The sequence below is a fragment of the Urtica dioica genome, chromosome 1 (assembly GCF_054948205.1).
Source record: "Urtica dioica subsp. dioica isolate 48M chromosome 1, U.dioica_male_clone48M_v1_H2, whole genome shotgun sequence".
NCBI classification, from domain to species: Eukaryota; Viridiplantae; Streptophyta; class Magnoliopsida; order Rosales; family Urticaceae; genus Urtica; species Urtica dioica.
The window spans coordinates 1629849-1652977 of NC_142756.1; the positions used below are offsets into that span (position 1 = coordinate 1629849).

General features: G+C 35.6%; 2 protein-coding genes and 1 long non-coding RNA gene across 3 annotated transcripts; all 3 read left to right on the top strand.

The window, feature by feature from the left end:
- The first annotated feature begins 1104 nt into the window (after positions 1-1104).
- On the top strand, positions 1105-1890 carry LOC149406159 (uncharacterized). Its single transcript, XR_016297093.1, has 3 exons — positions 1105-1207; positions 1303-1401; positions 1798-1890. It is a non-coding gene; the product is annotated as an uncharacterized LOC149406159 (long non-coding RNA).
- Positions 1891-8072: 6182 nt separating this feature from the next.
- LOC149406160 (polyribonucleotide nucleotidyltransferase) lies at positions 8073-15298 on the top strand. Its single transcript, XM_089617901.1, has 16 exons — positions 8073-8443; positions 8556-8711; positions 8903-9073; positions 9426-9551; positions 9679-9840; positions 9930-10049; positions 10200-10337; positions 10436-10598; positions 10859-10984; positions 11233-11363; positions 11808-12027; positions 12113-12196; positions 12749-12828; positions 13102-13245; positions 13866-14792; positions 14881-15298. Exons 1-16 carry the CDS (start codon positions 8120-8122, stop codon positions 14968-14970), a joined length of 3162 nt encoding a protein of 1053 aa, XP_089474027.1. The 5' UTR covers positions 8073-8119; the 3' UTR covers positions 14971-15298.
- A 308-nt stretch (positions 15299-15606) lies between these two features.
- LOC149406161 (cysteine-rich RECEPTOR-like kinase, putative (DUF26)) lies at positions 15607-20849 on the top strand. Its single transcript, XM_089610352.1, has 9 exons — positions 15607-16068; positions 16927-17159; positions 17658-17746; positions 18174-18302; positions 18452-18597; positions 19033-19246; positions 19611-19845; positions 19921-20071; positions 20488-20849. The coding sequence occupies exons 1-9, from the start codon at positions 15607-15609 to the stop codon at positions 20779-20781; spliced, it is 1953 nt and encodes a 650-aa protein (XP_089466478.1). The 3' UTR covers positions 20782-20849.
- The last annotated feature ends 2280 nt before the right edge of the window (positions 20850-23129 follow it).

Sequence of the window (23129 nt, forward strand, 5' to 3'; positions counted from 1 at the left end):
CTCTCTCTCTCTCTCTCTCTCTCTCTCAGACCATGTATTTTTCGGTGTAATTTTGTTCCAATATAATAACTACTCACTTGGCTATATATTGTATGTATGTAGTACTTATGTATATTATTGTGTCTCAATTTTGAACTAAATTGTATGTTTTTTTTTCCTTATCCTGTAAGTTGGCTTGTGTTGGATTATTATGAACATTACTTGAGCTTGAGAGACTATTGTAATTTTTTTTTTTTTTTTTTTTTTGCGTGTGTTAAAGAGTCACAGTTTACCTATTTCATTGGCCTTTCTTTCATCTAAGCTAGCCAAAAAATAAAAATTTATAATAAAAGCCTTTTTTGTGTTGTTTTTCCGTTGGTGATGAATAATTTAAATATGGTATATTTTTCACGTCTAGGCAGTATATAATCATCAAAAGATGATTACAAAAGAGAATAAAAGGCAAATTTGCATGATACAGTTTTCGAAGAGATTTTATTTGGGCGTAGATATCAAAATTCTTTGTTGATTGGTATTGAAAACTGAAAAGATTTTGGATGGAAAGAAATAAAATAAAAAAACAGTTAAAAGGGATGTATCAAATAAATAACGCTGCCATAAAGCGGAAGCAAAGGAGAGAGTCCATGACTTGTCATCCTGGTTTGGTTTAGTGTAGTAATTCAATTCCAAAGAAGAAGACAGCCAAAGCAACAAATAAATAAAAACCAAAACCAGGTAATTTTGTTCGGCTTTGGTCTAAAACTAAATAAAATGGCAAAAAGATGAACAGCAAGGAAATGAGGATCTACGGTTATATGCTGTAGCCGCCACCGCAGAGGATACTTACCCCACCACTCCGTATTCCCTTGGTTCGCCAGAGAGTTGACTTTTTGCTAATTAATATAAACCCATCTTCACACGGATGCAGATCCTACCACATCTAGTAGTCATTTCAATATTTTGGACCAAAATATTGAGTTTCTTGTTTTGGACACTTTTAGTAGTTGCTCATGTGAGCAAATACAATCTTGCCCTTTAGTAGTTGCTCATTAAAAATACCCACAATTTTGGCCGGTTCAGGTTTTTTTTTTTATAAAAAAACTGGGTTTCACTTTATTCTACATTCGCGCTCTCTCTCCTCCGACGGTTTCTCTCTCTAAAACCATCACACCCACGTCTCCGAAATCGTCCGGAAATCAACAACAACAGCAACAAAACATTCTCTCAAGTATATCTCTACATTCTCCATAATTTTTTCATATATCTACGAAACCCTCTTTCTTCTCCATTGGTTTTCCGGAAACCTAAAAACCTAAATCGCAGAAAATGACGAAGCCAGTGATTGAATCGCCGGCGTCAGATGAAGAAGAGACATCGCCATTCGAGTTGAAGGTCCGAAAGAGAAAAGCAAGTATAAATGAGGTACATTTCTTCACTTTGAGCGTTTGGGTAACTTTTTGATATCATGCCGAGTGAGTTTGAGTTATTATTTATGTAAACAATATTGGGTGATTATGTATGTGATTGTAGAATTCTTTGATCTACATTTTCTGTGTTTGGAAGACGTCATAGGCCATAAGGATGTAATTGTAGACATATAAAGCTATAGTCACTAGAATTGTAGATGTTTATGTCTACAATTTCATACAATTTCGACATCTACAATATCTGAAATTGTTGACTTTTATGTCTAAAAGTTTTGTGAATGTAGTCATTTATATTTACAGTTCATATAATTGTAAACTTGTAATGTTCTTCGCTAGAATTCTTGTGTATTTCATATTCTTTTTTATACTATACTAACATATATATTTGCAGCGGGGATTGTGGCATGTTCGTGATCAAGGCAGTTGAGTACTTGACCCACGGCGTACACATGTCTGGTTTAGACGCATCTCTCATGAACATGTTTAGACGGAAGCTCACGATTGATTTATTCTGTCATGGGGCGGTGAAACTTGCGACCGGCTACGGATATGACGACGAGTTTCCGACATCTTTGGACTAGATTTTTATGTTTACATGAACTCAATCTCAAACTATAAAGTTACTTTTAAAACTATGTTTTATATTTTTGTATGGCTTTGTATGACAATTTGAAGCTTGAATGCCTAAACAGTGCTATCTATTTTGGTATGGTTTTTTTTGTTATGGCTATATGGTTTTGGTATGTTTTTGTTTTGTTCTGGCCGTGTCTAAAGATGTATACAGTGATGTCTACAGTTGTCGTGATTGTAGACATATATATCTACAATTTGACATTTTATGTATACAATCACAACAACTGTAGACATTAATGTCTACAATCACCACAACTGGTAGTTTTTGTTTTGTTATAGCCGTGTCTAACGATGTGTACAGTGATGTCTACATTTGTAGTCATTGTAGACATATATATCTACAATTTGAACTGATTGTAGACATTTAATGTCTACAATCACAACAATTGTAGACATAAATCTCTATAATCACCACAACTGGTAGACAATAAAGTCTATAATTTGAACAACTTCTATCATGTAATGCATTCAAGACGTAAAAAAGACATACTTCTATCATATAAGTCGTCATTCAAACTCCAAAACAGAGTAAATACACTCCAAGTTCCAAAAAGATATTAAATACACATTCAAAGGCGTACACTCAACCGTGTTAGGAGTTGATCTAAATCCTGGATATATGCAGGCTTACGCTTTTCCATAAGATAGTAAGCTATATGCAGGCTTACACTTTTCCATAAGATCAGTAGAGAAATAAACGACATTAAAATAGTTGATTTTATGTATTTAACTGCATACAACATGAGTAATTTTTTAATTAAAATAGCCGTTCACTGATCTGCTTCTTGAGCTCATCATTTTCCAGCAAAGGACATTCCATAGCCCATTCATGTTCAGCGTCTCCAGACTTGTAAATCTCCAACTATAACGAAATTCCAAAAAAAAAAAATTAATAACAAGTCATGAAGTATATCAGCATTTTCTTTGATGGTCATGCTACGAATAGTCATCAATAGAGTTCAAAAACAATAATAAAAAAGATTAATAAAGAGGAATACCTTTGAAAGTGGAAACGAAAAATAGCATTGAAATTTCTCTTCTTGATATAACATGTCGCCCGGGGAAAACTCGAGCCTCTTGGGAATTTCGTCGAACAGTTGGGGTGCTTTCTCGAAGAGCTTCGAGTTGTTGCACGCAGCGAGTCTTCCGGCGGGGACGGAGGGTTTTAGGGCTCCGTCGAGGTCGTTCTCGGATCGGAGCTTGGGAGATGGCGGAGATAAGACGAGGAGGCCATTATGGGAGCTCGGGTTCTTCAGACCCACGGCCATGGATGCCTCTGAGCTCGACTCAACCCAGGCCCAAATCGCCGATCTCCACGCCGAGCTCGACATCGAGCGCATAGCACGAAGGAAGCTTACGAAGGAGCTCAGCGACGAGCGACGCGCGAGGAAATCGGCGGAGCACGAGTGCGATGGCTTGGCGCGCGAAATGGTAGGAATGAGGAGCGAGTTCGAGGACGAGAGGAAGATGCTGAAGATGTGCGAGGTATTGAGAGAAGCAAAGGGTTCAAATTCAGAACGAAATAGAAAAAGTCTCTGCAGGGCTTGAATGAACAAAAATAAAAATTAAAGGACAAACCGGGTATGAATTGTATATCTCTCCTAAACTCACTACTAAAAGTGTCCAAAAACAATGAACTCAATATTTTGGTCCAAAACAATAAAATGACTACTAGATGTGGCCATTTCCCCTTTTTTTTTTTTTTTTTATTTGTTTATTTTTGTCTTTTCATCTGCGAAAATTAATGAAAATCAAAGATCAAACGTACCGATTTTAACCTGACCCTTCTGTTTAAGCTCACATGTTTAAGTTGAAAAGTCAATTCAACTTTCAACCCAAAAAAAAATGCTAAGTCCTAACTCAATTAATTAATAATGATATATAAATAAAAAATAAAAAAAAATTAGAAAGAGAAAAAGATGGAAGATTTTGAAGATCAGTGATTCTTCTGATACGTAGTTGAGGAAAGAAGAAGTGGACAAAGAGATTTCAGCTATAAAAAAGGCTTTTTCAATTTTGCTTGAAAGAAACCTCTTGTATATCGCTTATTAATATTATCCATATTATGCCTCTCTTTGGTTGCTATCAACTTCAGAAAGATTCAGATTCTTTAGCAGTTATAATTTAGATATGCCATTAAGCTCTGTGTTTCTCGTACGATGATAAATATGTCCAACTTTTTTAGTCATACTTTAGCCTGTGGCTTTGGTTACGTTGAAGAAAAAGGAAGAAGAAAGTGGACTTTTAGTGTCAGACTTGAACTCTTCCCCTAGTTATTTTTTAGGAAAAAAGGTCAAACTAGTCATGAAACAATTACTCTTGAGTTTTTGACATTATAGTAATTTTATAACCATGATTAAATTTAGTGAAGAAAAGGAAATCCATTAATTAATGAATAGAATACATGCACAAAATATAATGAAAAGACTCTCAAAGATATTAAATTTGACTTGTGTATATAGAATTGTGATCTACGAAAACACCCACGTTTTTATACAATATATATATATATATATATATATATATATATATATAATATTATTAGGCCTGACGTTTGGGATTTCAACAGGCTCACGAGATAAACATGGCTGAAAATATAGGGACATAGTCACGGATCAGGGCCGGCCTAATATCTATTATATTGTGGCCATAGGTAAAAATTGAAAATAGTTATTTTTTATACAAAATAAAAAATTTACAAGCCATCCAAATAAAAAACAAAAGAAGCATTATAGTTAATTAACTATCATTTCTAATAATAAAGATAGGAGAATACAATACTCTTAATAAATTAAAACAAAACGTCCATTGATATTTTAACCGTCTTGTGTGTCTCAAATTGTCCATTTTATATCCATGTACCTAAGCAGGATACACAAAAAAAAAAAAAAAAAAAAGAAGTTAAACAATAAAGATTTATGTAAACTTTACTTTTTCTTACTTTGTCCGATGCAAAAATACTAATGAGATCATTGGATTCAAGCTCATGTAACATAATTTTTTCAATGGACAACATATCTAATTCATTCATTCTTTCTTGTGACATAGTTGATCTTAGATAAGATTTTATTAATTTCAATTTTGAAAAACTCCTTTCTGCGGAAGTCATGGTTACCAAAATTGTCAATAAAATCCGGTAAGCAATATATGCATTGGGAAAATAATCGACAATTTTTATATAATGAAGTGTTTCCATCAGACTATTTTTTATTTCAAAAATCCTCTAAGCACTTTTAATTCAAAAAATCAATCCAAGTCATCAATGTCCGAAAGTCCCTTAAATTTCATACATCTTCAAGATTCAATGAATATTTTTTCAAATCACGTTCATTGAACGACTTCAGCTTTTAAAATTGAATAAAAATTCAAAAATATTTTAATATGCTTGAAATTGCTCAAATCTACTCGTAAGCGAAGAAATAACTTGATCAACAATGTAGAGGAAATATTCAGTTCGAAATGATTCTTTGGAAGTTTTGTTTTTATCGCAATCAACACTTTCACCAAATTATTATTTTTTCTTACGAATCACACGTTTTTCTCACAAATTTAATTCTATATCCATCTCATTTGCAATCTCTTTCGCTGAAATCATAGCACATGTAAAAGCATTTCCTCTATAATTTTTAAAATAATTGAGTAGGCCTTTCAATATGCATATCTTCACTTTGTAAGGTTATACTCTCTGAATCAATAGCAAACATTTATATCAAGCCAAATAATCACGCCTAGCAAAAATTCAAAATTATATAATTCATACTCTGCTAGACATTTAGCTTCACTATTGATTTTAGGATCTCACATGTTTATCCTAGTTCAAACAAGGCATCTCTTATTTTTCGAGCTTGATATATAATTGCCTTAATACTATCAATTCGACTTTTCCAAAGAGTTTGTGCCAATGATTTAACGGTCAAATCCGATATGTCATCTCTTATTATTTTCCATTTCTTAGTAGAAGAATAAAACTATGAATAGATGCGTTGAAAAACTCAAAAAAAATGATATTTAGTGTTCTTCAAGAAATTTATCATTAGTTTTTTATGATTTAATTCAAATTCTTAGTTTCTAACTTCATTATTGTGTTTAATTGGAGTTTGTATCCAATTTTTTTTTCAATTTTTTGGTTACATTAGAAAATAGGATTTGGATTTGAATGTCTTTTTGACTTTTTTTTTTAATTATTAGTTGTAGAGTATGAAATTTTATTTATAATTAGTTGATTTTTTCATGATATCATCATTATTTTGATTTTGCACTTTGTATTGAACTATGTCATTAAGTTTGCGTTGGATTTTTGTTGAGCTATTATTGTAGATATTTTCAATTTTCATCCTATGTTATTTATGAATTTTTTTAATATATTTATTAACTACATTCCTCTCGGTAAGTACGATATTTGACGGTATTTCTCGACGGTAACAATATTCTCCATGGTACAGTTTTTCTTTTACTTTTCTGCTTTCCACGATATTCCTTTCGGATACCAATGGTTACCGGTAAATTCTGAACCTCGAAACGGTAACGGTAACGGTATTTCGATCCTCAACTGTAACACAAAAGTTTGCAACATCAGAAAGCAACAAATTAAGACTATGAAAACCATAAGATGTATAAAATGCTCTAGAATTTATATCAAACAATATTTTTTGAACACCTCGATGCTTAACTTTCATATTAGATCTGTTATCATAACATTGTCTCCTTATATCTTGTATGTCAAGTCCTAGATTTTCAATTTCTTCTAGAAGTGTATCAAAAAGACATTTACCCGATGTATCGTCCACTTATAAAATCCCCAAAAAATACTCTTCTACAATTATTGGTTCTTTTCCCATACAAACACACCTTAATATGATAGACATTTGTTCTTGGTGATTTAAATATGTAGTTGTTAAAACAAAGAAGTATGTTGCATCTTTTATATTTTTCATAATTTTACTTTTAACTTCATGTGCTAACATTTGTATAAGCTCATTTTGAATCCGATGTCATAGATAATGATTATGAATATCACCAGTTTGAATACGTCGAACATGTTTTTGCATTATTGGATCAAATTCAACTATCATTTCAACAAGAATAAAAAACTTTCCATTATTTTCTTGATAAATCTTTTCAGACTTCCACGGAATGCAAAATTATTTTTAGCTAATTTTTTTACGATTGCAATTATTCGTATCAAGACATTTCTCAAATGTTCATTCTCTTTGTTTATTATTTTTTGAGCATGTTTATCGATCGTCAAATTTTTAGGTGATCTTAGCTCTAATTCAAACCAAGTATTCATACAATATGATCATTACTTATATCATGTAAAGTAAGACTTTTTGTGTAACTCATCTTGTGAATCTTGTAATCAATGCACAAGTTTTTCTTTGAATCAAGTGCTTGTTGCAAATAGGACGTCCATGAGACCATGAATGATCATGAATTTAGAAAATAAATATTTAAGGTCTATTTAAGATTTCGTAATGAGTTTTGAAAATTTTCGAGTTGGACTCGAATGAATTTTATTTTTCCGAATGAGATTTTGGTGAATCCTCGAGTATTAATGAGAGTCTCGAGAGCGAGAATAATTTCCGAAATGCCTTAAATATATTCAAAATAAATTAACACTATATATTTTGATAATGACTATGCATTAATTCTTATGACAAGATAAAAACTACTTACATAATCAGTCATAATAAAAATGTATTTATCATTCCCGCAACAACGCGCCGGTATATACCGCTTGTGATGTATAAATAGAACGGGAAGAAAATTGTGAAATTGAATGGCAAAAGTGTAATTATATTCAACATCTCAGACGATTGAGTCATTTGACAACATATGACGGGATTTCATTTGTTTATGGGTGCTTACTATTACTATCCCCACGGAAAAAGAAGGCAAAACGACGACATTAGAAACGGCATGTCGTTTCGAACACGAGGGAAAAAAAAACAAAAAAACAAAATTTTATTTTTAAGTTCGTGCGTGATGTGTACAGTACACATATTACATAGTAGTGATGCTATGGCGTCTTAAACCCTAAACCCTTCAGACAAAGAAACTCACACTTCAAAGTCACATCCATGGCGAACCACCCTCTCCTCCGACGCCTCCCAAACTTCCTCCAATGGAGATCCCTCGGCTTCCGCACCGTATGCAGCGGCCGCCTCGGCTTCGCCACGCAGTCGGAGAATCTCGCCGCCGATCGCCCTTCCGTCGCCGGAACCAAAATCCTCGATATTCACAGAGAAGAATTCGAGGTAGGATCGCGAATCATCTCTCTCGAGACCGGAAAGATCGCTCGCTTCGCCAACGGTGCCGTGGTCATGGCCATGGACGAGACCAAGGTCCTCAGCACCGTCACGTCTTCCAAATCCGGCGAAGTCCGTGATTTCTTGCCTCTCACTGTACGTACGAATTTCTCCGAACTTCGAATTTGATCATCGTCGATGAAATTGATTTTGATTCCGCTTCTCATTTCTGCTTCCGAGACTAATTTGATGTAAAATTGTTATATAGGTTGATTATCAAGAGAAGCAATTTGCGCAAGGTGTGATCCCAAACACATTCATGAGGCGAGAAGGCGCTCCGAAAGAGCGGGAATTGCTGTGCGGTAGAATCATCGATCGGCCGATACGTCCTCTCTTTCCCAAGGGATTTTACCATGAAGTTCAGGTCAGTACATTGGAAATGAAATATGTGATATACACGAGAGAGATTTTAGTTATTTAGCAAATTAGCTGATAATTGACAAAAACAGAGAGCTAATTATCATTTTCAGTTTACAATAATGTTACTACTTCACTTAATATATATATATATATATATATAATATTTTTTTTTCGTGCAATGATTGTGTGTGATAGGTTATTGCTAGTGTTCTGTCTTGTGATGGAAAACAAGACCCGGATGTGATGGCGACAAATGCAACATCGGCGGCTCTCATGCTGTCGGATATTCCGTGGGGTGGTCCTATCGGGATGGTACGAATTGGACGGATATTGGGTCAGTTTATCGTTAATCCAACTATGGACGAGGTGCGCTTAATCTAATCCTGTTTATTATATTTGCTAAGCATTTTTTTTGTTTCGTACATGCCGAGATTCAGTGGAAGAGCCACCATTTTTTTTTTTCAGAAAGAGGTTTAAAATAAAATGGCACTCTTAACAATCTAGCCATTTGAAACTTGATATTTTGCAAAACAGCCATAGGTTCACAATGCTCAGAGACCTAGACACTCAAGCGACTAGTTAACTATGTTTCTATATAATATAAAATATAGTAGTACTTAACATAATTATAATTTGTTTTAAGAGGGGCAGGTATGAAAAATAATAATGACTATAAAACTCAAAATTTTATTTTAACTTAGTTTGGAATGTTGTGCAGCTTAGCTTGAGCGATCTTAACTTAATCTATGCGTGCACAAAGGACAAGACTTTGATGATTGATGTCCAAGCTCGGGAGATATCAGAGAAAGATCTCGAAGCTGGGTTGAGACTAGCCCATCCCGAGGTAAGTTTTGAAACTGTTTGACTACATTGCATAGCCTCTCTCTCTCTCTCATATATATATATATATATATATATATATTGCTAGAACACCCTCATGAGATTTTTGGTTTATGTTTCTCACTGTTCAGGCGGTTAAATATATTGACCCACAAATCAGATTGGCTGCGAAAGCAGGTAAAGAGAAGAAGGCATATACGTTGTCGATGATTTCAGATAGAACGATGAAAAGAGTCCGTGAGTTGGCTGAAGCTCCGATCGAAGCTGTTTTTACAGATTCAACTTATGGGAAGGTACTTTTTATTTAGATTCATGGATATTTTATTTTGAGACCAGTCTTTCAATTCATCACATTATTAGCTTATGGGGTACTTTAATTCAGTTTGAACGTGGAGAGGCTTTAGAGAGCATCACAAAAGATGTTAAAAGTCACCTTCTGGAAGAATGTGATGAAGAAAGCTTAAAAGTCTTGCCGAAGGCAGTCGATACAGTGAGGAAAGAGGTATTTTGATAATTTTGTAACGATTTCAAATTTTTTTTTTTCATCATTGGACTCATCATGAGGTATGGCATCAACATCTTTCACTTTTTAAGTAGCGGTAGAGCTTTGAATATTGAGAGTGAGTACCGTAAGATGTGTCAAAAATTTCAGATTGTCCGTAGAAGGATAATTTCCAAAGGATTAAGACTCGATGGACGAGGCCTTGATGAAGTAAGGCCTGTATTTTGTGAAAGTGGTAGCCTACCACAACTGCACGGCTCTTCAATTTTTTCTCGCGGAGACACTCAGGTGAGCATAATTTCAGATAGTTTTAATTTTACAAAAGTCTGTTTTTTCTGAGCCTATGCATAAACATATATGATGGGTTATTTATTTATTTTGAGTAGGTTCTTTGCACGGTCACGCTTGGTTCACCAGCTGATGCGCAAAACTTGACCTCCATTATTGGTCCTTCAAAGAAGCGCTTCATGCTTCATTATAGTTTTCCACCTTTCAGTATTAACGAAGTTGGCAAACGAGGTGGTCTGAATAGGCGTGAAGTTGGGCATGGTAATTGTTGGCGCATTTGTGTATAGAAGTGTGTGTGATAAATAAACAAAAAAGGCAGTATGCCAGACTATATTTTTTTCCCACTCATGATAACAGTTATCTTAATAAATACTGACGGGCGTGATATGAGTTTTGAGTATATTATTTCTGATATAATATGCCTGAATATTTTATCAACAAGTTTTTACTTCACCAATTAAGTTAAGGTTTACATTACGGGAAAAAAAGACTAAAAAGTTATAATTCGTTTGGGTTCACAGGCACTCTTGCAGAGAAGGCTCTGTTGGCAGTGTTGCCTCCTGAGGATGACTTACCATACACAATTCGTATTAATTCTGAAGTCATGGCATCTGATGGTTCAACTTCAATGGCAACTGTTTGTGGGGGTAAATTTATTTCCTACTTTGCTGATTTTTAAAGCCACTCTTTATCCTCGCACTGCACGGTTCTTTGAAATACTTGACAGAAAGTAATAGCTTGGTTTTAAAAACAATCGTATGGGTAGTTTTCATGGCATTTTAGAATTATTTCAACTCCGTAAGTTGGTTTTGCATGTATTGTATAGGTGTAAAACCTGGACTCTCTTCCTTTAAAAGCCATATAAATATGTTTATTTTTTTCTTCTCATTCGTAGGCAGTATGGCTTTGATGGACGCTGGAATTCCACTGCGTGAGCATGTTGCTGGTGTCTCGGTGGGCCTCGTTAGTGATGTTGATCCATCAACTGGTGATATCCTGGATTATCGTATACTAACTGATATTCTGGTGAGATATTTTGTGTTATTGTTTGTTCTTGTTTTTCTTTCTTCTTTTCTTCCGACTACATTTCTCACAAATAGTATACTTGCTGACATAAATGGTATCTCTCTCAACCATTTCATTTCTACTATTTTATGCTCTGCTGTTAAGACTTTGGTAATCGGAATTGCAAAGAGTGATGTATTGGGATATTAGGGAGCTATTTGATTGAAAAATTATAAATTGGGGTAAATCCACGAATCTGTGCTCTCCTTTGTACAATCCTGATCTAAAATGTTCAATGCTTCTCCTCTTATAATCTCCTTATATCTGGACTAATACAACTCTAAGTATTCTATTTTAACCCCTTATACTAATCATTAGGATTACCCCACCCCAAAGATCTTATCAATTACACCATGTGTTAAGCTCTCTTAATGTTGTAATCAGAGGTTTATTCGATATATTCAGGGTCTGGAAGATCATCTAGGAGACATGGACTTCAAAATCGCTGGAACTCGAAAAGGTGTTACGTCAATTCAATTGGATATAAAACCTGCTGGGATTCCTCTCGACATAATCTGTGAGAGCCTAGAACCTGCTCTCAAAGGCCGTCTTCAAATACTTGATCATATGGAGAGGACGATTAAAGCTCCACGTTCTCATGATGCCAAAAACGCCCCTCAAATAGGTTTTTGACTTTTGTTGCCCTGTGCTACTTTTTTTTTTAATTGTCACAACTGTAGCTGAATTTGGGATGTGGATTGTGCTTGCAGTTACAATGAAGTATAGCAATGAGTCTCTTCGACGTTTGGTTGGACCTCTTGGGGCTATAAAGAGAAAAATTGAAGAGGAAACAGGTTTGATTTGATAATAATAAATACGCTCTAGTCTTTCTCACAAACTCTCTGAGACATGTTTCCTGCTTTACCACGCATAACACCTTTTATTTTTTAGTTTTTAAATTGATTGTTTAGCCATGTCATAGTTTCCCTCTGTCAGAATAAAACCCTGCATAGCACCTTTCATACATCTTTAACAAAAAATTAGATAACTAGCCAACTATAACGTTTGGGATTGCTATATAGCTAACGTTTCGTAAATCTTAGGTAAATAGCCATAAAGATGACGTGGCATTCCTGGTTTGCCCTTTCATTAAAATAAAATGGTGGGGTATTTACGTCAATTTACACGTGTAAATACATGGACGTAGCTATTTACCTAAGATTTACGAAACGTTGGCTATATAGCAATGTGAAACTATAAATATGGCTATATACCTAATGAACCCTTTCCTACTGTGAATAAAAAAAAACATTTCGGAGGAGGTCAGTTCTTTCAAAAGCCTTGAAATTATCTTGTATCTCTGCAATCATCAAATTGAACAGTCTTAACATATTATATTTTTTTAGGAGCACGCCTTGCTGTTAATGACGGATCACTTACCATAATGGCTAAGAATCAGTCTGTAATGGAGTTAGTGCAAGACAAGGTATGTATCGATCCTCCAATTTTTATGTGTTTCAGAACGTGGATTGAAGTCTTTTAGCCTTTGACAAGGTTTAGAGAAAGCAGGAAAAGAAAAATTAATAATCTCTTTAGATTTAAGGATGGAATATCTAGTTTTCATGTTCAGAATCCCAAGGGTGTGAAAATTTTATTCGATGTGCTTAAAAATATTGCAGCGATTTTATAAGTTCCCAGCCTGAAAAGTTCAATAATTTTTATCGTTGATAATATTTTACGATCTCGTTCTTCTACTCAGATTGATTTTATGCTTGGGCGTGAGATTGAAGTTGGTGGTATTTACAAAGGTGTTGTAACTACAGTAAAAGAATATGGAGCGTTCGTTGAGTTCAATGGCGGTCAGCAAGGCCTTCTACACATCTCTGAGTTGGCACATGGGCAAGTATGTACTTTTCACTCATTTCCACCCTGAATTATACGGGCAGTTACACATAGGCCCTCAATCTTTAACTTTGGTTGATATGGCTCCCAAACTAATTATACACGCAGTTGTCTATAGACCTTCAAACTTTAGTTTTGGTTAGTTAGGTCCCCCAAAATAAAAGATATCATTTCATATCTCTATCGCATGTCAATTGTCTTTTGAAAAAAAAGTACTAACGTTACAACTTAACTTGCCAAAAGTAATGTGTTTGGGACTAAATAGATCGAATTTTCAGTAAAGGGGCCTTGTGCAACTCTGCCAGTATAGTTCAGGGGCCACAACTGAGTATTTATATTGTGTTAGTGTTTGTGTTTTGGTTTAATTACATTTCACGTCTCTATAACATGTCAATTGTCGTCCAAAAATTATAACTTAGCAACAAGATTACTCAAATTCCCAAAAATAAATAGTTTTGAGACTTAATCGATCAACACTAAAGTAAAGTGGACAACATAACTTAGGGCCTCGCGTGCTAAGTTTAACTGTGCTCGTATAACTCAGGGCCATTTTGTCGGTGTTTTTTTTTTTTTCCTTTCTTTTCTTACTGTGATCTCTGAATTTTTGCTGCATCTCTTCAGGTTACCCGTGTTTCAGACATAGTATCGATAGGTCAAACCCTCTCATTAATGTGCATAGGCCAAGATGTTCGCGGTAACATCAAGTTATCCCTCAAAGCAACTTCGTCGCCGATCCTCGGTAATCGCGCTGAAGCTGATGAGATTAAACCCTCGACCCCGCCTCCGAAGGAAACTCCGACCGCCCCGGCATCATCTTCTATTTCGGAAGAAAGTTTCCCCATCGGAGGAGGAGAGAAACAGAGCATTAAAATCTCCGACGTGAAAACCAAAGTTGTAGTAGGGACACCCGAGAGCTCTTCGGTGCCGGTGATTCTAATCCGAAGTGCCGCCGAGTGCGAGGAAGAGGAAAAAGCCTTCGGGTTGACTCAGAAATCGAAAACTAAGCCGGAACCCTTTGATGCCGCAGAGTCAAAGGACAAGCCCGCAGCTACGACCCGGAAATCTAAAACTAAATCTAATAATAAACTTCCGAGCGACAGAGAAACTGAGGAAAAGAAAGCGAACGGTTTCGCTAAGAAAGAGTCGAGTAAAACGAATCCCGCCGACAAGAGGCGCAACGGAAAATCTCCTTTCTCGTTAAAGATCGGAGCGGCGGGATCGAGCCAGAAGCTGAAAACCGAGTACGTGGATCGAATCACCGAGCTTCTTCAACTCGACACGACCAAAAATTTGAAGATTACTAAAAAGGGTGGTATTATAGAGACCCAAGTCGAGACCGAAGGTCTGAAGCGTGATCTTGTAGAGACTGAAGTCGAAACCGAAGATCTGAAGTGTGATGTTAAAGTGATTAAGGCCGAAACAAAAAGTCCGATCACCAAAGGAAACCTGAGGCTTGGAACGGAAGTTACTGCCAAAGTCGATCAGATTCGAACCCTCGGGTTAGTCCTCGATTTAGGTGGAGGCCTTCGGGGAATGTTACGAAAGGAGGTATGAACGTTAAAAAAAGAAATGTCACGAACAAACTGTTAAATTTTAATAAATGGTCGTCTAAATAAAATGTTGGTTTGCCTTGCAGAATGTAACGGAGTTTGAAGTAGGCGATAAATTACGGGTCAAGTGCTCGGGCTTTTCTAGCAAGGGAATTCCGGTGATGACTTTGCTTTGATGAATAGAAGAACAAAAAAAAAACGATACAGTACAAAATTCTTGCCTTACTTTAGGGTCACTGTGAAGAGTTATAATCAGAGGATTTCAATTTTGGGGCTCACATTAGATAAAGTTTTTTTTTAATTTATTTATTTTTTTAGGTAAAAGAGGTGACTTTGTTACTAGTCTTGCTATTAGATCGTTAATTTAATCCCTTTGTAATTTATTAGTTTTCTGCCCAGTTTTGCTATATGATAAAATATATAGCGTATGTTGTAGAAAATAATTGTTCCCATGCTTTTGGACACACAATTAGGTAGTTTACGTGGGTCATTGTCGTTTTCTCATTCGTTGAGAGTTTTCACTTCCCATTTGTCACATTTTTTCTTTCAACAAGTGGTTATATACTCCTCACTTTTCTTGTTACGTTCGCTGTTTAACTTTCGTATTATTTATAATAATCGCATTAACGTTTTAAAAAAAAAAAATTTAAAAAACAGAAAAACTGGTTCTCCCCCAAATTTACCACCGTTCATGTCATAACCACCCCAAAAATACATCAACAAACCAAAAAACAAAACAAAACAAAACCCCTCAAAAGAAAAAAAAAAGAGGCCAATCCAATAAATGTTGTCTGTGGGACATGCATGAATGCATGGCATTGGCATCATCATCAACAAGGAGGGTCCACGTCATCGTCGTCGCGGTCCTGGTCCACGTCATCACCTCCGGCGGGGCCCACCACATCGTCCCGCCGCCGAAGCCGGCGAGGCCGGAGCTGCTGCTGCGGATATGCAGGGACACGGTGGCGCAGAGGCCGGAGGAGTACAAGAGGGGGTTCGACGCGGCGATCGAGGGGATGAGGGAGGGGATGGAGAGGGGAGGGTTCGCAAAGTTCGAGACGGGGGAGGCGCCGGACCGCATCTACGTGCTGTCGCAGTGCATGGACGACCTGCAGCCGGCCAACTGCACGCAGTGCTTCAGGGCCATCCACAGCATGATGTCCAACTGCTTCCCCGCCACCGGCGGACGCATCGTCTACTGGGGATGCTACATCCGCGTCGAGAATTACTCCTTCTTCACCCTAGACACCGAGCCCGGCGATACCCGCATGACGGTACATATACATATACATATACATATACCCATCTACATATACATTTACATATATATGTATATAGGGATCTTTGGAGCTAGACTCCAAACTTATCAAAGGAAAGTTTATACAAAATAGCAAAAAATTTGAATTTTTTTTTTCTTCAGCAAAGTAGTTAAAATAACGTTTTTGGTTATTAATCCGAAGGTTAAATTATTTTTTTTGAAACCCTGATTATCACTTTAAAAAATATTAATCCGAGGGTTATTATTATTATTATTATTATGTTGAAACCCTGATTATTGTATATTTTGGTTATTCCTCTAATTTTAGACAAACTTTGGTTATTTTGCAAATGCAATAATTAAATTGGCTATTTAGCCAAATCGTTAGGGAGACTAATTTGTAAATTAAAAAAAAATAAATAAATTGGGGTAGGGGGGCTTGACCCCTAGTGGGCCTATGTTGACTATGTCCTGGAACGGAGCCGACTCTAAACTTAGGGGATAAGGTGATTATTTTTTATTTTTTTTTATTTTTTATTTTTCACGGGGGGAAGAGGCTAATTTGTAATTTTCAGGGTAAAAAGAAGAGAAAAAAATAAATTTATGTAAAAAAAAAAAAAATTTGAAGGGGGACTTAAGCTCGTGCTGGGCCTTACTTACCTCCGTCCATATATACGGGTAAGTTAGGAGTGTATATGTGGGTGTGTGTTGCCCGAGGTGTATATTAGGAGGGGCTAATTGAAAAAAAATAATCTTAAGCCCTCCCATCTAGGCCTTAGGGCCCCTCGTCCCCGACTTAGACTCATCTCTTTATTTGAGGGTGAGTGTTTACTACCACTAAGCTGTTTATTTGTTCTTTTGAACTCTTATACAGAAGTGCAGCGACGCGAGGACTGTCCATAAGGAGTTTGTCAAAATCGGGCAGACGAAGATAAATGAGCTGGTGAAGAATGTGGCGGAGAAGGATTACGATGTGGTTTACAAGAGGGACTCGAATATCTTGTTTGTCGGGGTTGCCGTGTGCTGGCGGAGCCTCGACAAGAAAAACTGCGAGTCTTGCCTCGTTGAAGCCAAAAGGCGCTGCATGGATTGCCTCAATGGGATGAGGTACTTCCCCACTAAAAAAAAACATTTGATGTCCCATTTATTTATTGATTTTTACAATAGATTTAGTATTTGATGGCTCCTAAATTTCTTTGTAAATGTAGTTTTTAGTACAAATATATATTGTTTTTAAATTTTTGTTAGAGAAATTGACAACAATAATACTATTTGTTTGTGACTTACCAAAAATCAACAAAAACTCAAATATTGACACATCTAATACCAAATCTGTCACGATCTGGTTGCAGTTTGCGACCAATGTGACACGAAATCACCCCAGTTCGTGACTGATTTGGTAATAGATGTGTCAATATTTGTATTTTGGTTGATTTTTGGTATGTGACAAACAATTGATATTATTGTTGTCAATATCCCTTTTTTGTTAAACTCTTCTTGAATTGAAATTTTACTCCTTCTAATGTTCTTTTATTTTACTCTTTTAACCGTTATAATCTTTTTTGACATTTGGTCCCCCACTAAATTTTCATTTTTGGCTCCCAGCACCGAGTGCCGCCTCCTCAACTCTGGATGCGCTATGCGCTACGCAGACTATGACTTCACGAACAACCCCCAAAAGCACCTCCTCCAAGGTCTCACTCCATTTGTCGGTCTCGTATTGAGTTTGAATCGAAAAAGGCGCTTGAATGATATTATAAAATCAACATTTTCCAAGACCACATCGAGCTTGAACTGAAATGTTGTGTGTTGTATTATGTATGCTTGTACTATGCTGTTTTAAAATCTACATTTTCAATATCATTATAAAAATGAATCGGTAATCTGAAAAATCTGTGTGTCTTTCTGTCTGTCTGTCTGTGGGGCCCGGATTGAGTTTGATTTGAAATGTTCTTTGTGTCATTCTTCTTGTACGCCATTTTAAATTTTTTACATTTTCAAGATCGTATTTCAAAACCAAATCGACTAACCGAAATTCTTGTGCTCTTGTTTTGATGATTTTATTAGAACTAGAATTGTGAACCGAGGGTAAGAGTTCTCAATATTCGTTGTTGATTGCAGAGATTTTGTCCCTATATACAAGTTACGTTCTCGGAGGGCTTGCCGTGAGTACATTCATAGCTGCGGTGGGAATCTATTTAAGCAGAGTTAATTACAAACGGAGGGCTAGCCGAAGGACCAAAAATAATGGTAAAATAGTTGCAATAATGTACTTTTTATTTATTGATTTTTTTGTGAGCAACTTTGAAATAAATGTTAACTATCTTAGCCAAGATTGTCTTGAATTGATAATGATAACGTTTTTCTTCTTCTTCTTCTTCTTCTTCTTCTTCGTCTAGGAGTTAAACGAGTGCATATAAAGTTCAAATTATCTGAAAAGGGATTGAATTTTATGGAGTTTAATTACTCAACACTCGAGAAATCGACCGAGTGCTTTGCGGATTCCCACAGGCTTGGCCAGGGAGGTTATGGTGAAGTGTTCAAGGTATATAACTAAATAATTTTCAATTGTAAAAAAATAGTAATATTCAATTTTAATCCAATTAGGGTAAAAAAAACGCCAATTTTGATGGTCGGTTTTAAAGGATTTTTCGGTTGCCGATAGAAATTTGTACTGTAGCTTGGAGAAATTTGTCGCGCTATCTTTTTTACCAACAAGAAAATTAGATGTTGTGCGGATATTTATGTAGACAAGATTTCGAATGTTTTGAAGGAACGGTCATTTTTTGCCTTTCGGCTGCCAGTTTCCCCGGGAAAACCAAATGCTGATGAAATTTCTTCGGCAATTCAAATTTCTTTCGCCATGAGCTTTCAATTAATTTTCTAATTAATAATATTCGAATCCTAGAATCAATATATACATAAAACAATATTAAATATGAAATTCTTGTGACATGTATTATTCATTTATATTTGTTAGGGCACATTGCCGGACGGGCGTGAAATAGCGATAAAGCGTTTATTTGCGACGAGCGGGAATAGCCAAAGCGAAGAGATTTGCAATGAGATCGACATAATAAGCAGAGCTCAGCACAAAAATTTGGTCCGTTTCCTCGGCTGTTGCTTCACCAATGCAAACAGCTTTCTTGTTTACGAGTACCTCGTCAACAAAAGTCTCGATCGGATCTTATTTGGTAACCCATCAATCTCCAATATTTCTTATAAAATTAAAAAAAATCATTCTTTTTTTTTTCTGCCCTGAATATCATATGGTTAGTCAGGATATCAAAAAGGACTAATTATGAGTTGTGACCGTACGTTTTTTATTCACTTTTTTTCTCATCACATTCACACATGTTTGTGAATCTTGTCTATCTTCAACTTTACATTAAAAAGAAGAAGAAAAAAAGTAATGTTTGAAAAGGCAAGCGTTCCTGTTTCTTGTCATCATTGTTGGTTTTTTTTTTACTTTTTTTTTTTTTTTTTTTTTTTCCTTTTCACAAAACTAGTTAGATCTTTAACATTTATCTTTTGACATGATCTGTATTTGGAAGGAAGACTCGGAGAAGAAGAAAGACTTGGACTGGAAAAAAAGATGGCAGATTATTTTAGGCACAGCCGAGGGATTGGAATATCTACACAAAGGGTGTCAATTGAGAATAATTCACAGAGATATAAAAGCGAGCAACGTTTTATTGGACGCGAAATGGAGGCCGAAAATCGCCGATTTTGGGCTAGCCAGATTCTCTTCCTGTGGCCAAAACATTTCTAGTGCCACCATTGCAGGAACATTGTAATGTCTCACTAACTCTTAAATGTCATTTTAGGACTAGTAAAACTGAATTATCAGTATGTTTGTTTTTTGTAGCGGTTATTTGGCACCGGAATATCTTGCACAAGGAAGACTTACCGAAAAAGTCGACGTATATAGCTTCGGAGTTCTTCTTTTGGAGATCGTAAGCGGTGTGAGGAACAACAAGTTGTGGTCCGACTCGACTTTCGAAACCCTAGTCACTTACGTAAATCACTACTCTCACTAACCTCATTCCGTAATTATTTATAAGCCGACTAACTTTATAATATCTTATTTTCTGTATTAGTGACCCCTTAATAGTCATGCTTGAAATTTATCATTTAAACCTGATTTTATTGATGTTCCGAGCATATAACTAATTATAATTGAATATTTTAGTAATGTCATTAATTACTTCATAACTTATGAAATAATTAATGGCGTATTGCAATTTTTTATGTGCTCGGAGCATATAATTTTTCCTTGAAAATACGAACATGAGTTAATAATAGAAGGATTGTAGGTGTCAAAATACTAAAAGAGTGCAACTACTCGAAGAGTCCAAGGGGTCAAGAGTACTAATAATCGTTCTTTAAATAATTTTATCGTAACTTTTGGCATTTACATAATTCTTGACAATAGGCGTGGAAAAAGTTTCAATCGGACACGGTGTCGGAGATCATAGCGAAGGAATTGGAGGTGCAAGAGAACTACATTGAGAAAGATGTGAAAAGAGTGGTTCAAGTGGGACTATTGTGCACACAAGAATCACCGGATTTGCGTCCAAACATGACGATGGTAATAGGAATGCTTAAACAAGATCGCGATTCCGAATTGCCTTTGCCGACCCAACCGCCTTTTATCGACGAACATTTGGAGTTTTCTTCGTCCTTGGGCTCTTTTAGGTGGCAACCCTCATTAGGTTTAACGTTGTAATTGCTAATCTAAATGGTACATAAAATTTTCATGATTTTCATAATTGTTAGATTAAAGCTCTCTCTCTCTCTCTCTCTCTATATATATATATATATATATATATATATATATCGTGGTCCTTGTTAAAAATAATAACTGTATATAGCGGAGCCGAAATGTTTGAATTTTAAGAGAGTTGTTTTCAAATTCAACATATTTTTGCGTCCTTAAAGATGGTATTCTTTTTTGGTTTTTTTTGTTTTGTTTTGTTTTTTTTAATATTTTGAATACTTTGGAATCGAGAAAAATGTGAAGATGTAATATGGTACAGTAGTGCAAAGGACTTTCCTTGATAGCGCTAATTTTTGGCTGTATATCTCCACCACTGAGAGGGAAATAAATTAGTTAAATGGAATACTTTGACTTTAGATAGCCAGTGCCCAGTAGAATACTACTCACCCCTCAGTGCGTATTATAATTCATTCAAACATAACAGTCAGACAGAGAATATCCATATATATATATATACACACATGATTTTAATAATGATTTTATTTATTATATAAGAAACTATGAAATAGTCAAAAATTACCCTCGATTAAAATTAGTCATTCAAATATAGCTCATTACATACCTAGATCTCTCTAAACATTTTGTCATCTGAACTATTTTCTTATATCTTAGATAATTAAATTAAAATTTTGAAGATAAACCTATATGTCTACCTCTTCCATATTTTTTTTTTACAAAGTAACCAATTCAAAGTTCAAACTAAGTGTTTAGCAAAATAGTCAAAGTTTCATAAGCTAATACATTCTAATCACACTTATAATGTAAAAATACTAATATACCTTTAATTATTTTTAAAATAATTAATTTAATAAGTTTTCAAAATTTTAATTAATTGCACTTTATGTATTAATCAACTCTTCGATAAACCAGAAGAATAAAAAGATGTCAAAATATTTAATCCTGCTTTCAAAGAATTTAATCCACTCTTCGATAAACCAGAAGTAGAAAAAGAAGAAGAAGAAGAAGATGTCAAAAATTTTAATCCTGCTTTCTAAAAATTTAATCCAACCTTCGATAAATCATAAGAAGAAAAAGAAGAAGAAGATGTCAAAAAATATAATTCTGCTTTTAAAAAATTTAATCACTGATTGATAAACAAGAAGAAGAAAAATGAGAAAAAGAAGAAGAAGAAGATGAGTAGTGCCAGAGACTTGTTAGCCCACTCACGGCGATACCAACACACATCTCAGCTCTGCCGTTACAAATCTCCTTCACGACGCTGAGAGAATTCGTTCTAGACCATGATCGTGTTGGACTTTCTTCGGTTGGACCCGAAGCTCACGAAGAGAAGCTCTCGGCCCTGATTGATTGCTTGAACCGTCGAGTCGGACCGAGTCGCATTCTGCCAAATAAGAGTTGACCTCACGAGGTCGATCACTTGGATGCCGGAGAAATCCGTTGCTCCAGCGGCGGCGGCGGCGGTTGGGGATTTGCTTCCGTGAGCGACGATGACCCATCCGAGCTCCATTGTCGCGATCGCCGACGGAGAAGCATAGTCGTTCAGCGTCAAGATCGACGATCTCTCAAGATTGTAGGCCTCGAATAGCGATGGACTAGAGACCGAACGATCAAGAGCTCTTTGATTTCGTAGAACCGAGACTCGTGGATTAGGTCTTGGAAATCGAAACCATGGATTTGGAAGGAAGGTTTCCAGTGCAGAGGAGAGAGATTTTGAGATTTTTAAATTTTTGGGATATTTTGCCTTAATTTTATAAAGTTGAGCTATTTTACCGAAGCTAAACTTAAAAATGACTAAATAGTCGCATAACCTTATTTCATTTATCAATTTTTTTATTAAAAACTTTTAGTAAAAAAGTTAGTGGTTTGGGTCTTGGTGTCTACGAATTTTGCTTTTAGAATGTTTTTTTTTTATAAAAAATTTGCTATACTAAAAATGATTTTAGTGTAGTTTTGTAAGAATATAGGAACGATTTATTTGCTTCGAACACAGTTCAAATGATCAAGGCGACTAAACCAAGTAGAATTTCATTATATTCTTCATTTTATAGCCCAAATAATAGGAAAATAATGATGAGAAAATCACGCTGTTGAAATCTCACTCATAATCTATTGGGTCCCTAATCTATTTTCCAAATTTGTAAAGAAAATAAGTCTCGACTCTTGTAGTGGATTTTAATTTTAAATACAAAGACTGTGGGTCCCACAAAGACGGTGGTGGCTGGTGAAAGCCGTTCACAGTGGAGAGTCACTGACACGTGGCAATGAGCGTAACTATTATTGTAATCCAAAATTCCCAAATTGAAGAAAAGGATATATAGGACAAAATATAGAGAAAG